Genomic DNA, 16,394 nt, shown 5'->3' on the forward strand with positions numbered 1-16,394 from the left:
CTCTGCCTCTCTCTCTCTCTCTCTCTCTCTCTGCCTCTCTCTCTCTCTCTCTCTCTGCCTCTCTCTCTCTCTCTCTCTGCCTCTCTCTCTCTGCCTCTCTCTGCCTCTCTCTCTCTGCCTCTCTCTGCCTCTCTCTCTGCCTCTCTCTCTCTCTGCCTCTGCAGTGGCAGGAACGATGATCATAAGGTTTTTCAGTTGCTGTGGTTTCCTGTTTGTAGGTGGGATATAGAGATGCAAGTTTGTTTGGTAAATTTGCTGTGAAAATGAGTCTCGTGAATGAATTATGAAAACCGAAGCACCTAAACATGCATTATCTTTGCAGTGGAACATTTCAGCAGATGATGTTGTGCTGTTGAGAATACAATGTACCAGTATGTCATTCCTGTAATTTGTGTTTGTGTAGGTTACAAGAACACCACAAAATACCACGAGTAGGAGGCAAGATTGAGAAATTATGACTCATTGTCCGCCATAACGAAGCAACGAATTAACACTTATAGTTCAAATCATGCAAGGTTTTTAACATGCATTTTTTAACTCCTCCTCATGAAACAGAGAAACACCTGTGTTCTGTGACACTTTATTGAGACATAATATGAAGCATGAATTATAGCTCAATTATTGGCTATGGGTTTTAAAAAAAGACCTATTAAATATTGCAATGGGACACCACAAAAGTATGATTTGTTCTAATGTGGTCATTGTAATGGTCAATGTCAAGTTAACATACTACATTTCTTAATCTATAAGGTTTAAAGCAGGTTTTACAGAAAATCATGCCTTAACGACTTTATCCTTATGAGTTTAACATCTAACAATTGATAAAATTAAGGAAAAAAAACTGAACCTTCAGGTATAAGAGATGAAACAAGAAGCGAGGTTAAATGAGCGAGAGATCAGCCAGTTACAGAGATAAAGAGAGCGAAAAAAAGATGCTGACTGGTGCAAGCGACGGAACAACTCTTTCTATGAGCCTATGAGGAGGCAGAGAACAAGTGCAGCGAGGAAAGAAACCTAAAAGTGAAGCTCTTTGCGTCAAAGGCCCTGTAGGTCAGGACACACCTCAGCGGCTCATATGAAATAGTAAAACTTAGGGAATTAACTTCAGCAGATATGAGCATATTAAGCAACTGATACTGGGATTGCTTAAGTTTGGGTTGGGAGGTGAACTAAAGGGGAGAAATTGAGGAAGGAGGAGGGAGGAAGAAGAAAAATGGTGGCACCTTCAGTGTGAGCTAGGTGTGATTTGTACCATCTGCAGCGTGTGTGAACTGGTCGGCAGTTTGGTTGCAGGTTTCTGCTGAGCATAACGTGTGGTGTCTTGATTGACTTGATTGCTGCTACTGATACTGGTAAGCCTATTACTTTATTTTCTCTTCACGAAAAGTGTTACTTGGAGAAAGTTTTCTGTGCCGATACAAAGAGATTGAGTTTGAATACAGTAATAATCATTCATATATGATTTTTTTTTTTTTGCCAATCACCCTTTTCATTTCTACATACGGTAAAAGAAAGGTTTCAGTCAGTGCAGTGCTGATGACCTTTAGTTTTCTTCTATGGAAGTATCATGCCACTTAGCACCAACACGATTAACGCAAGGTTTCAAATTGCCATGAAAATGAATCTGTTATTCATCTTCCTCAATTTTGGGTGCTCGCTTCATATTAAGATGATTATTGTTTCAAACGATTCATGTTTTTTGCCTTTGGAAGACAGCAAACATAACTTTTTGCTAAAAAAATATTTATTTAGATGCTAATTGACATACTAATTGACTCTAAATGTTATATGGCTGTAGTGTGATATAGATGAGAGGGTCAAGAGGTCTTCAAGCGCAAATGAAACCTTATCACGTTCACTATCCTTCGTTAAGCCAATTACCTTAACATTCATGCCTTTTTTCATTTATAAATTAAATTAAAATGCCATTTTTTTTCTCACACCGATATAACTGGCAGTAAAGCATGTGCTGACCATTATTACATCATCTTATGCAATGCGTCCTGTTTTTGTTGAATGTATAATAATAAAAGTGCATGATAAAGAGCGTTATAATGGTGAAGAGTCCATGATTTGATTTTCAAAATGTCTTTCATGTCGGTTGCTCAAGGCAACTTTGCTTGTATTTTAGGTAAGGCTGCCATTTGCTCTGCTTTTTTTTTTAATTCTGGGTAGTAGTTCTCTATAGCTTGACAGCTCTGGAATTAAGAGAGGCCCAGACCATAATGTGTCGTTTCTTTTCACATCTAACTGCAAAATACAGGAAATCCGTTTCCTGGCACTGAATGCAACCACAGACAGCCACACGCTAACGTGTGTAAAAGCTTGCAAGGCAGGTGATGCTGAGTGAATTTTCGCAGATTGAGAATTTGGCTAATCAAAACCAGCAAATGTTTCTTCTGAAAAGCACTGACCACTCAGAGATTGTTGTATCTGTTAAAATGCACACAGTGATCCATGCTGCGGTAATCAGGAGTTTATTTTATCTTTGAGTGTTATGCATAATAGTGTTAATTAAGCAGACTGCGTTTATCTAAAGTAAGTGCATAATGCATTGCCAAAATGACTATTCGGAAAAAGGAATTGATATACATGATGTTTATACTTAAGTGAAAGAAATATCTGATAAAATACACTTAAGGTGTTTTTATGTCCCAGATTTTTTTTTTTTTCACTTTTTCTGTTGTCGCATTAAATTTATTATTTATGTTTTGGTTTTCAAAATCATTTTAATGTGACATTTTTATAATCATACTTTCAAAATGTATATTTCCTGCTTTTTAAATTCTTTTGTGCATATATATTTTCAAACTCAAACTTTAAGTATTAAAATGTGAAAATATAAAAATGCATCATCAAAATTTGAGGATTACATATTTAAAACTTTAATATTATAAATGTTTTTTGTACTAAAATTAGACGTGATGATGAGTGAATAAAGAGAAATCAAAGTAAAACCACGTTATTTAAATATTTTATGTGTTATTTGCAGTTGAGCTGTAAATTTGGTTGAATTTCGCAAAGTGTGAAAATATTTCATTGTGCGCATTTAGGATGCCCAAAATGCAAGCTAAGAAATGATCCGTAGCATGTGAGTCCATCATCTTATTGCAAAAATATTTAAAATGCAATTTCCACCACAAAACGATCAAACAATGCATCATTCGAGATGCAATATAAATGACATTGTGAGAATTTAGGATATGAACTATTTGCCATTATTAATAGACCAATTAATCTTTATTTTCTGAAACAGAGACTGTATATAGATTAGAAGTGTATTTAATTTGAAAGGGACTTCGAGCTATATTTAAAGAAACATCTTTATACTGAATATAAGTGTTCTCTGAAAACAAGTCCTTATGCATCACTATCTGACTTCTCGGTTAAATGTATCCTGTTTTACTGATGTTGAGATGTTTTTACTGGAAAACAAGATGATACTGATTAAGAGCAGGATTACTGACATTTACAAATGACGATTAGACATACTAAACGATAAAGTACACAACGATAAAGTAGGAAAGATGCAAGCTATATGTCCATGGTGGAGATCAGGGCAGCTCTTCGGTTTTAAGAATTAAATGATAAGGAATAAATGATCATGAATAGTGTTTAAAAGAGCTCATGGATGGAAGATCTGCGTTTTCATCTGTTTCTTAAAGATTGTGGGAGACCAATACTTATAACAAAAAAGAGCAGCTCTGTGGTTTCATTTGTATATTTAAAACAGGTCAACTTAAAAACAAATGTAATGAGTTCACCTAACTTTTCATTTATACAAAATGAGTATGAAACATTTCCCAGGTTTAGTCACACTAACCACAGATTCAGAAGAATGATGTTGCTCTCCGCTGAGGCCTAATGCTGTCATAAATCGATGTTCTCTTCTCAGTTATGGACTCCACTGCACTGCTGTCTGTGGTAGGCGGGGCTCTCTTCCTGTCAATCATCCTTGTAGCCAGTCTTTGTACATACTGCTGGGGGCATAAACAACCAAGTAAGGCCTCCTAAATCTTATCTGTTATCAAATATTTTATGTCTCATCAAAGCTTTATGTTAAAAAGGATGCTTGTGGTAAATTCCGATTCAAATAAATGTAAATACTCACAACATGGTTTTGCACAACTAGCCTATAACAATAACCATGAGAAAGATTTGTATGATGTACACGCACATTTATAATCGAGCTACGGAATCTTTCTGTCCAAGAATACACAACGCAATAATAATAATTTAATAATTGTTCATTTATGATACACTTTGTTAGAAGCTTGCACCTGCGATTGTTGATCAGTTACACTGTAAGAAAAATGGAAAAGAGACTAGTAATTTTCCAGGACATTATCCATTATGACCCTGTAACCTGAAAACACAATGCTTCATTTAAAATACAGGTTAAAAAAAACATAGTAGCTCTTTTCATAGTAGATTGTAGCATACTAACTACTAATAGTTAAAGCCAAAGACTATAGAAATCCTCGAAAGGGACTTTAAAGCATAATTGTTGAGAATGTGTAGTATTACTACTAGCTATTAAATTTAATTTTTTAATGGTAATCATTCAAAAATGTGTGTTCAATAATTCAGTGTATTAAAAATACAGTTATTTATATTTTAATATTATATTATGCATATTATTTTACAAACAGATCTAAATTAACATTTTTTGCTGAGATTTGATGTCACAATTTTGCATCTCGATTACGCAATGATGTAATTGTGCAACGGTTGGCCTTTCATAACTTTAGCAGCTTTTAGCAACAAATTGACCTTCCTTTAACAACTTCCTCAGAAAATGAGTTGGCAACACTGATTTGAGTGCGACCTGAGGTAAGATGTAGGCTAATCAGCAAAACATGAGACAATTTAGCAATATTTGCCTGCTGTTTTCAAAAAATTAATTTATTAATTTTCAGGGATGCAAACTACTTCTGGCCTTTTCTAATTTCTCAGATTTGAATGCCATTTACATTATTGGCCACAGTGTAGCTAGTCTACATGGAAACATTAACGTGGCCGTTTTCAGCAGACATAAGATAACAGTTTGAATGTTTGTGTATCGTTATATTTCTTCCGTGATTTCAGGTGTCTAAGAAAATGTTTTTAAACAACTGTGAAAATGTAATTCTCAAACTTACTGTAGAACATTGTAAATCTGAAGACTTTCTCTTTCAAGTGCCATGATTAGGGAAGTTCTTAATAAGATATTTTAATGTACATGTTTTAATGGTTTAACATTTTTTTTTTTTTTTTTTTTTTTCTGTGATCAAAGCTGAATTTTCAGTATAATTAGGTCTACTCCAGTCTTCAGTGTACCATGATTCTTCAGAAATAATTCTAATATGCTGATTTGCTGCTTAATTATTTTCAATTATTATTTGTGCTCAGTTATTAAAAATGGTTCTTATTATTAACAATACTGAAAACTATTTTTGTCTCTTTAATATTTTTGTGGAAACTGTGGCACTAACTTTTTCAGGATTATTTGTTGAATACAAAGTTAAAGAACAGCATTTATATATACAGTGCCCTCCATAAGTATTGGAACAGTAAAGACAAAATTGTTCTGTTGGCTGTGGAGTCAAGACATTTACAAATATGATTAAAAGATGAATATGAGACAAAACTGCAGAATGTCACATTTTATTATTGGGTGATTCAACACATAGATGTTTTCCCAGCTAAGAAGTTCAGCACTTTTAGAGTTTCATCCCTCTATCTGATGTGAGCATAAGTATTGGGACAGTTGCCTCACAGGTCTTTCTAATTGATCAGCTGTGTCCTGTTGCATTACTTCTTCAGATATTAAAAGCAGGGAATGTGTCGTATCAGTTATATACATTACTTCTGTATTCTGAATCTTGCATTCGATGATTTGACACACAAACCAGGATGAAGACGAGGGAGCTGACTTTGAGAGAAAGGCAATCAATTTGGATGCTAAAAGAAAAGAGGAAGTCTTAGAGCTATAGCAAAAACAAAGGGCATGGAGAAATCAAGAGTTTGGAAACCACCAGCGACACCAGCAACCAACAACGACCTGATCGGCTGAGAAAACATCAGTAGTTGATGACAGACAAATCATAAAAGCTGTGAAAATGAATCCTAAAAGACGTGTCTGTAAAATCACCAACAACTTCCAGAAAGCTGGGGTGATGCTCTGACAATCTACTGTCCTCAGGAGACTTTGACAGAATTACAGATGCTACACAGCAAGATGCAAACCTCTGACCAGCACCAAAAATAGAAAGGCAAGACTAGAGTTTGCAAAAAAGCTCAAAGGTGAGACAGAAGAGTTTTGGAATTGTGTTTATGGACCGATGAGACAAAGATTAAAAATGTGGAGGAAAAAAAGGGAACTGCAATGATCCCACGAATACAGCCTCATCTGTAAAGCATGGTGGAGGTGGTGTCATGGCATGGGCATGCATGGCTGCCTCTGGAACAGGCCTTCTCAACTTTACTGATGACTTAATGTATGATGACAGTAGCAGAATGAATTTGGAAGGGTACAAAACCATCTTGCCTACCAATATTCAAGAAAATGCCACCAGATTCATTGGGAAGTGCTTCATATTGCATCAGGACAATGACCCAAAACACCCTGCCAGTTCAGTCAAGGAATTTATAAGGGCAGAGAAATGGAAAGTCTTAGATTGCCCAAGTCAATCTCCAGATTTAAATCTGATTGAACATGAATTTCTCCAGCTGAAGAGGAGAGTGAAGGCAGAAACTCCCCAAAACAAGCAACAATTGGAATTAAATGCTGGGAAAAGTATTTGAAAGGATGAGACCAAGAGTCTGGTGATGTCTATGGGTCACAGACTCACTGCTGTGATTGTGGATCTGCAACTAAATAATAGCTTTTAATCTTTTATATCTGCCTTATGTTCAACTGTCCCAATACTTATGCTCACATCAATGAGTGGGATGAACTCTAAAAGTGCTGTTCTTTCTATTTGGTAAAACGTGTTGAATCACTCAATAATAAAATGTGACATTCTGTAGTTTTGTCTCATATTCATCTTATAATCATATTTGCAAATGTCTTGACTCCACAGCCAACAGAGCAATTATTTGTCTTTACTGTTATATATATATATATAATTTGTAATAGGTATATCTTTACTGTCAATTAAATAAATTTAATACAAGATTCAAGAGTTTTATTTGTCACATGCACAATTATACAGAGTATAACCAGCAGTGAAATGTAGGTAAGGATTACAACCTTGTTGAATAAAAGTATTGAATCTTACTCCAGACTGAATGGTGATTTATCACATTTTCCACAAAAATATGAAGCAGCACAATTGCTTTCAACACTGATAATAATAAAAAATGTTTCTTGAGCAAATCAGCATATTATAATGATTTCTGAATGATCATGTGACATCATCTGAAGACTGGAGTAATTATGCTGAAAATTCAGCTGCACATCACAGATTCTATTTTATTTGTTTTTTTACTGTGTATTTGCATAGAAAACAGCTATTCTAAATTGTGACTATATATTTCACATATTACAGTTTACTATGGAAGCCCGTTTCCGCCAATGAATAAAAAATAAAACAAGGTAATTGCGACTTTTTATCTCACAATTCTGACTTTTTTTCTCGCAATTCTGACTTTATTACTCGCAATTCTGACTTTATAACTCGCAATTCTGACTTTATAACTCGCAATTCTGACTTTATAACTCGCAATTCTGACTTTATAACTCGCAATTCTGAGATATAAACTCGCAATTCTGACTTTATAACTCGCAATTCTGACTTTATAACTCGCAATTCTGAGATATAAACTCGCAATTCTGACTTTATAACTCGCAATTCTGAGATATAAACTCGCAATTCTGACTTTATAACTCGCAATTCTGACTTTATAACTCGCAATTCTTACTTTATAACTCGCAATTCTGAGATATAAACTCGCAATTCTGACTTTATAACTCGCAATTCTGAGATATAAACTCGCAATTCTGACTTTATAACTCGCAATTCTGACTTTATAACTCGCAATTCTGAGATATAAACTCGCAATTCTGACTTTATAACTCGCAATTCTGAGATATAAACTCGCAATTCTGACTTTATAACTCGCAATTCTGACTTTATAACTCGCAATTCTGACTTTATAACTCGCAATTCTGAGATATAAACTCGCAATTCTGACTTTATAACTCGCAATTCTGAGATATAAACTCGCAATTCTGACTTTATAACTCGCAATTCTGAGATATAAACTCGCAATTCTGACTTTATAACTCGCAATTCTGAGATATAAACTCGCAATTCTGACTTTATAACTCGCAATTCTGAGATATAAACTCGCAATTCTGACTTTATAACTCGCAATTCTGAGATATAAACTCGCAATTCTGACTTTATAACTCGCAATTCTGAGATATAAACTCGCAATTCTGACTTTTTTTCTCACAATTGCGAGTTTATATCTCACAACTCTGACTTTCTCGCACCATAGCAAACCACTCTCCGTGTAAGGCTTTTGGACGCGGTTGGACAGTAGCCTACCATTACCGCCGGGCTTTCAGAAAAACATTCTTCATTTCTTTATAGTTCTGAGTTTGAGGCAGCTTCTATCGCGTTATTTTAATAACAGCTGTCAAGTAAAGCGCGTATTATTGTAACACGAGAGTGGATATATATGAATGCACGCAGGTGGATTTCCTTCACTCTCGCATAAAGCGCGCTTTCATCTCTATGTTCTTGCTATAGAATTATCTTATCTCCTGTATTTAATGTTGTAAGATATCGACCAAGCAAGACATCCCCAATGAAAATTATAAATAAATTATAAATAAATGAAAATTATTTAGTCAATTATATATGAAGAATTCAGATGCAAAAGCTTAAATGCCATCTGAAATCTTCTTCTAAAATTAGTATTTTTCGTTTATATTCAGTTATTTTACTTTAATGACAATGAAAAGAACCTGTTCCTGAGAAAAATGCTCATTTTAGAATAACATTTCAGATGGCACTTATGGCTTTTGCATCTGAACTCTTCATTGACTAAATAATAATAATACAATTAATGAATCCTTTATTTATAATTTTCAATGGGGATGTCTTGCTTGGTCGATATCTTACAACATTAAATACAGGAGATAAGATAATTCTATAGCAAGAACATAGAGATGAAAGCGCGCTTTATGCGAGAGTGAAGGAAATCCACCTGCGTGCATTCATATATATCCACTCTCGTGTTACAATAATACACTCTTTACTTGACAGCTGTTATTAAAATAATGCGATAGAAGCTGCCTCAAACTCAGAACTATAAAGAAATGAAGAATGTTGTGTCTGAAAAGCCCGGCGGTAATGGTACTGTCCAAACCGTGAGCGCAAAACACAGAAATAAAGAAGAATGAGTAATTTTTATGTTTGTTCAAAAATCATATTCGGACGCAACATTCATCTAGTTCAATATATAGTTCAGCTAATTGAACAAAGTACTGCAAAGCCTTACACGGAGAGTGGTTTGCTATGGTGCGAGAAAGTCAGAGTTGTGAGATATAAACTCGCAATTGCGAGAAAAAAAGTCAGAATTCTGAGAAAAAAAGTCAGAATTGCGAGTTTATATCTCAGAATTGCGAGTTATAAAGTCAGAATTGCGAGTTTATATCTCAGAATTGCGAGTTATAAAGTCAGAATTGCGAGTTATAAAGTCAGAATTGCGAGTTTATATCTCAGAATTGCGAGTTATAAAGTCAGAATTGCGAGTTATAAAGTCAGAATTGCGAGTTATAAAGTCAGAATTGCGAGTTATAAAGTCAGAATTGCGAGTTATAAAGTCAGAATTGCGAGTTTATATCTCAGAATTGCGAGTTATAAAGTCAGAATTGCGAGTTTATATCTCAGAATTGCGAGTTATAAAGTCAGAATTGCGAGTTTATATCTCAGAATTGCGAGTTATAAAGTCAGAATTGCGAGTTTATATCTCAGAATTGCGAGTTATAAAGTCAGAATTGCGAGTTTATATCTCAGAATTGCGAGTTATAAAGTCAGAATTGCGAGTTTATATCTCAGAATTGCGAGTTATAAAGTCAGAATTGCGAGTTTATATCTCAGAATTGCGAGTTATAAAGTCAGAATTGCGAGTTTATATCTCAGAATGGCGAGTTATAAAGTCAGAATTGCGAGTTATAAAGTCAGAATTGCGAGTTATAAAGTCAGAATTGCGAGTTATAAAGTCAGAATTGCGAGTTTATATCTCAGAATTGCGAGTTATAAAGTCAGAATTGCGAGTTATAAAGTCAGAATTGCGAGTTATAAAGTCAGAATTGCGAGTTATAAAGTCAGAATTGCGAGTTTATATCTCAGAATTGCGAGTTATAAAGTCAGAATTGCGAGTTATAAAGTCAGAATTGCGAGAAAAAAAGTCCGAATTGTGAGATAAAAAGTCGCAATTACCTTGTTTTATTTTTTATTCATTGGCGGAAACGGGCTTCCATAGTTTACTGTATTTTTCATCACCATAAAATTCTTTATCATATAAAAAAAATCTCTTGTCAAGAAATCGAAAGGCACAATAAAAGCAGTCCACATTCTAAACATTTCAAGTCGTAGAGCACAGCGTTGTTATATGGACTGATATTATGGTAGGCATTTAACTTTAGTGACATTAAACTGTCCCTCTATGTAAAAGAGATCTGTAAAAATATTATTTACAAATTGTCTAATTAATATCTAATTATATTAATATTTAACTTGCATGGTAAAGGTTTCTGTGAAAAATCTCAAGATTTATTCCAAAAACACGATGCATGATGGGATAGACTACCTCGAATAGCGCTCCGGAGATCTGGAAAGGTCCTCGAGCCGAACTCAGGACACTCGTAGCACAACGACACTGTAAAGTGGATGTAAACAAATGTATTACTTACAAGCCAATTGTAAAGCATCATACATAATTTAAAATCTATTTAAATGTATTTCAAAATATTAAAAAAAGAATGGTCAACAATGCATTTAAGTTTCAAAATATATCTAGGCTACGTAAACAGTATATATAAAATAGCCTAAAATATAATAAATTAATAGTATATACATATTTGGCCATTTTTGTAGCCTATATTTTCAAAAATATATTTGAAAATAAATAAAAAATGTACATTTTAAAAGTATTGTATTATTAATGAATGTAAGTATAAGTATTAATCAATATGTTTTGACCTCAATATAGTTCAATCCAAGAAAATTCATTCACACGCCTTAAATTATTAAACATTAAATCGTTAACAACAGTTTTGATAGGCTATTCCATCCACATTTGGGTTTAGCCTAAACGTAGTAGGCGGCCACAGTAAAAATGTATTTTCTTGCCCCTGAAATAGGCTACATTTTGAAATATATTTTGGTACATGAAGGATGCAACACAATTGCCTATTTTTTTCATTTTCATAAATCTTTTTCAGTTAGCTTCACTTTTCACAGCATATATTTAGCATATTTTGGCCAGCAAAAAAAACGTTTTTTTTATGGGATGTAGTTTGTTTCTTGGCTATATTTTCTTTCTTTTTACAGCATCCATCTACCAGAGGTCCAGTGACTCAGAATACAACCCACCGTAAGAAATCAGCCTCTGTCTTACAGGATCTGACAAATAAAGGATACACAAATCCAGTCATAATTTTCATACACTCACATTATATAATTGGTGTGTGATTTATGTGTGTTGGCTCAACATTGTCTCTCTTCTTACAGATCAGGTTTTATGGTTCGGCATCCCGTGTCAACATGTAAATATATTTTCCTCTCTGCTAACAAAACAAAACTCACAAATTGTTGTATCTACAGAGATGGGCAGTATTTCAAATACATGCATTTAAAATGTGTATTTGATATACAAAATACTATTTTGTATTTAAATACATTTAATCTTAGTATTTTTGTATTTTCAAAACACATTAAATACTTTTTTGCCAACCAACCTCTTTATTACACAACTTAAAAATAAAGGTGCCAACAAACAAGTGATGCCATAGAAGAACCATTTTCAATCTTTAAAGAACCATCTCTTTGTGAAACAGAAAGGTTCTTCAGATGTTAAGACAAAAAGGTTCTTCTATGGCCTCGTGAAGCACCTTTATTTTTAAGAGTGTAGACTGCTGATTTCCTGTATCAGCTAGTTCAAACATGCCACTTTCATGCATGTGAGCTGCAGCTGTATGACTCCATCTAGAATTGGCTATCAAAATGTCCTATTTCCAATTTCAGAAGTCCTGATTACAAGCATGTCGCATTCAAGTGCATTGCTGTTGGAAAGAATAAGAATCGTGGAGGACGCCAGGTTTCCTGGGAAAATCTTATTAAAGCCAAAATCATAGATATTTAAGATATTTAAGATATTTAATTTTGAATCAAATGTAGCAATCCATTTGTTGAGAGTGCTATCTTCACAGTTAGCTTGTTTTCAGTCAAATACATGCTGTTTTGCTGTGTATAAACCATTCAAAATGCTTGAAATGGTTATTGCACTATTATGTGCATGACTTTAACATTAAAACAAGGTGATCTTGCTTTTGTGGGAAAAAAAGCATACCTGTCCCAGCAGGTAAAATGAACTTGTGAAATGAACTGGACTTTGGGGGTCAATCGTGCTCAAGCATGGATCAGATCCCCTATGAGTACATCCTAAATCTAAAATAGCAGATAGCACACCACAACTATAACCATAACAGCACATAAAATGATGAATGATAAAAACACTGACAGCCAATTGGCATTATTTCTGCTTTAAAGAGCTCGAGCATTTAAAGTGACAGATGACACAACTGCATTGTATACTTAGAACACACTAATAAAGATATATTTATAATTATCGTTCTTGGTGTAAACAGGCCTTAATAGTGTTACTTCACTAGGTGGCCAATTTCAAATGTATTTTCAAAATACTGGATTTGTATTTAAATACATTTTTCCACACAGTATTTAGTATTTTTATTTTATTTTTATTTATTTTGTGTATCTGCATATTGATATAAATATCTGCATAGCATAAATAGTGCTTGTCTCATCCTTTTATTATTCAGATGAGCACCATACGGATCATTCCAGAATTGGACCTTACCAACTCAAGTGAGTTCACACACAAACACAGATGTACAGCACACACAGACGTGTCGTGTTTCAGTGTGTTAATAATCACTCTTTCCTCAGTTCACTCAGTTCACCATCTATTACTGTCACAAAGGTGCCCTCCTGTCCTCCCTCAGAAAGTGAGTAACACACAGTCATCGTGACATTTGAGACAATATGCTCATCTAATATCTTAAATATAACGGGGAATAAAAAGGTACCACTGTCTACTGCTCCATTACTACAATTCAAACACAAAAAATGTTTAGCTTTTGAATATATACGCCTATATTTTTAAGGTAACTGATTTCAGTTTATTTCTTGTTCTTTTAATGCATTTCATTGTAATTTTGTATTATTATGTGTGATTATTTTTATATTGTGACCTGTGAAGCCCTTTCAGCTACACTTAAGGTGCTATGCAAGTACATTTGAATGAGTATTATTATTATTAAAGCACACATTTCTTATTGTCTCTCTAGCTGAAAGTCAAGCCAGTTATGTGAATCAAAACGGCGAGGAGGGAATCAACATTCATGTCGATGACCATGGTCAGAAAAGTGACTACATGTAAGAGCGCACTTGCCTCGTCCCAAATCTTCACGAATAATTCGAAACTACTAATCAGGCCAAAGATGAATCATCATCCATATAAATCTGATGGAAAACATCTTTCTTTTCTCCAGAGATGTTCTTCCAGATTCTCCAAACACGCTGTCTCAGAGACCCAGCAGAGCTTCATCCCAGAGCTCAGGTAGAAGATCTGAGATTAAATAAGAATAGCAATCTATTTATTTTATTATAAATGCATTTGTTAATCAAGTCATAACATCCTCTGATATTGTTGATGCTAACTTTGTAGGAGAACCTTACATAAATGTAAAAAACGAAGATGATGAATCCGACTCAGGTACTACATGCTGAACATAAATAATAACCACACATCAATGCTGCGATGCATATCCTAACTTTGTCCTGTATATGCTGTGGGATTGTTTTTTTATAGACAGTCCTGAATATGAAAATTGCAAAAATTCTCCAGACCAGAGAAAAGAAACCTATAGTAAGAAACCCTTTCTTTCTTTTTAGATTAATAGCATATATTAATTTTACAAATTATTTTCTGCTAAGCAGTAAGAACTTTTTTTCCCTGCTTTGCCTTTCACTCCTCATCTACAAACATGGAAATTATATATATTAAGCACATACACGCAGGCATTTTTGAACAGTACGTTTTTTTCTTATGCTCACCAAGCCTGCATTTATCTGATCCAAAATACAGCAAAAGCAGTAATATTGTTAAATATTTTTACTATTTAAAATAACTGCTTTCTATTTGAATTAGTGCTGTCAAACGATTAATTGCATCCAAAATAAGTTTTTGTTTACATAATATATATGTGTGTATATTTATGTATATATAAAGACACACACATACAACATATATTTTGAAAACATTTACTTGTATATATTTACATTCATATAAATTATATCATATATAAACAACATTTTTCTTGAATATATGGGTAGTGGACATGTCAATGGTGAATGATCAATTGAGAAAAATTAACATTGAAGATAAACCTCTCTCATGCTATTTGTATGTTAAGGTTTTTTGCTGTCTCACACCATAGGACACAGTCCAGTTTTTATGTCAACTACCCATATACATGCATGTGTGTGTATTTATATATACCAAAAAATATATACACACTACACATATGTAAACAACTTTTATTTTGGATGCAATTAATCATTTGACAGCACTAATTTGAATATTTTAAAATGTAATCCTGTGGTCAAAGCTAAATTTTCAGCATCATTACTCCAGTCTTCAGTCACATGATCCTTCAGAAATCATTCTAATATGAGGAGGGGGGGGGGATTAATCATTTTATTTAGCAAGGATGCTGATGATTGATCAAAAGTGATGATAAAGACATTTATAATGATACAAAAGACTTCTATTTCAGATAAATGATGTTCTTCTGAACTTTCTGTTCATCAAAGAAACCTGAAAAAATTCTACTCCGCTGTTTTCAACATAAAAATAAATGTTTTTTGAGCAGAAAATTTGAATATTATCATATACTTGACCTGTACATACATAGTTGTCTATTATATATAGTTTTTTTTGCTGCTTTGTACATTGGTTATTGGCTATTACTTGTTATTTTGTTTTTATTACCTGTGTCCTGTCCTGTTACTGTCTTTCTGTTGCACTGTGGAGCTTCTGTCACTACAACAAATTCCTTGTATGTGTAAACCTACTTGGCCAATAAAGCTCATTCTGATATTAGAATGATTACTGAAGGACCATGTGACTGGAGTAATGATGCAAAAAAATCAGCTTTGAAATCACAGGAATTACATTTTAAAATATACTCAAACAGAAAAGTTATTTTAAATAGTAATATTTAAGAATTTTATAGTTTTTGCTGTACTCTGAATCAACTAAATGCAGACTTGGTGAGCAGAAGAGACTTTAAAAAAAACTAAATCTTGCTGTTCAAAAACTGTTAGTGTATAAATATATCACCTTAATATTTTAAATGTATCTTTTCCAAATTCAGGTTGCTCTTTGATTAAAAAGCGGGGGCTTTACGAACATAATAGCAAAATGTATTAGAACAAAAACAAAATGTAGTATTTATAATTTATCAAACAATTATATAGTTTATTTATATGATCGGCAATTATTTGAGTATTCTTTGTTCCTCCTCAACAGGCTTGTCCCGTGGAAGTCAAAGCAGTGATGAACTGGGCATCTCCGATTATGTCAACACAGACCCTAAATTACAATAATCAAGGTGCGGTGTAGTTCTCTAATTTTACTGCGAGTATCTTGATATTTTGGATTGTCCATTGAATGGAACAGAGAAAAAAAAAATCTTATTCCATTTTCCTCTTCAGGATTTGCCTTTTACAAATAATGACAGTTAACAAGGCCAGAAACCTAAGAAGCATCCTGACTGCCAGAGGAGTTGAATTTTGAAATGCATCACCAAGAGAGCTTTGAACCAGTGTCACCTCAGAAAACCTCCTCCCTCAATCCTTGTGACTGATTTGCTGACGATACCTGAGAATGTTTTTAGTAGTTTTTCTTTTCTTTCTAATGTTTGCCGTTTACAGCATACTGCATCCAGACATTTGCTTTCAAATATGAACTTTTTTTTTAAAATCTGCCATGTAATATATAGCTTTTTGTCTGAAAAATAAACCTGTTAGCTATTGGTTTGTAAATGGTGAAATTTACAATAAATGTTTTACAGTTCATATGGTGTATGG

General features: G+C 33.7%; 1 protein-coding gene across 1 annotated transcript; it reads left to right on the forward strand.

Annotated features, from left to right (window-relative positions):
- Positions 1-986: 986 nt before the first annotated feature.
- Positions 987-16,382, forward strand: LOC306862023 (uncharacterized protein). The gene is made up of 12 exons (XM_079404605.1): positions 987-1,352; positions 3,896-4,000; positions 11,553-11,595; positions 11,733-11,767; positions 13,061-13,106; positions 13,188-13,246; positions 13,589-13,676; positions 13,793-13,860; positions 13,969-14,016; positions 14,113-14,169; positions 15,835-15,916; positions 16,020-16,382. The coding sequence occupies exons 2-11, from the start codon at positions 3,898-3,900 to the stop codon at positions 15,909-15,911; spliced, it is 624 nt and encodes a 207-aa protein (XP_079260731.1). The 5' UTR covers positions 987-1,352; positions 3,896-3,897; the 3' UTR covers positions 15,912-15,916; positions 16,020-16,382.
- The last annotated feature ends 12 nt before the right edge of the window (positions 16,383-16,394 follow it).

Source organism: Barbus barbus, assembly GCF_936440315.1.
Source record: "Barbus barbus genome assembly, chromosome: 4".
NCBI lineage: Eukaryota > Metazoa > Chordata > Actinopteri > Cypriniformes > Cyprinidae > Barbus > Barbus barbus.

Coding starts and splice junctions, on each gene's coding strand:
- LOC306862023 (XM_079404605.1), top strand. CDS start 3,898: ATGGACTCCACTGCACTGCTGTCTGTGGTAGGCGGGGCTCTCTTCCTG. Junction 4,001..11,552: donor CTGGGGGCATAAACAACCAA/GTAAGGCCTCCT, acceptor TTCTTTTTACAG/CATCCATCTACCAGAGGTCC. Junction 13,247..13,588: donor CTCCTGTCCTCCCTCAGAAA/GTGAGTAACACA, acceptor TTGTCTCTCTAG/CTGAAAGTCAAGCCAGTTAT.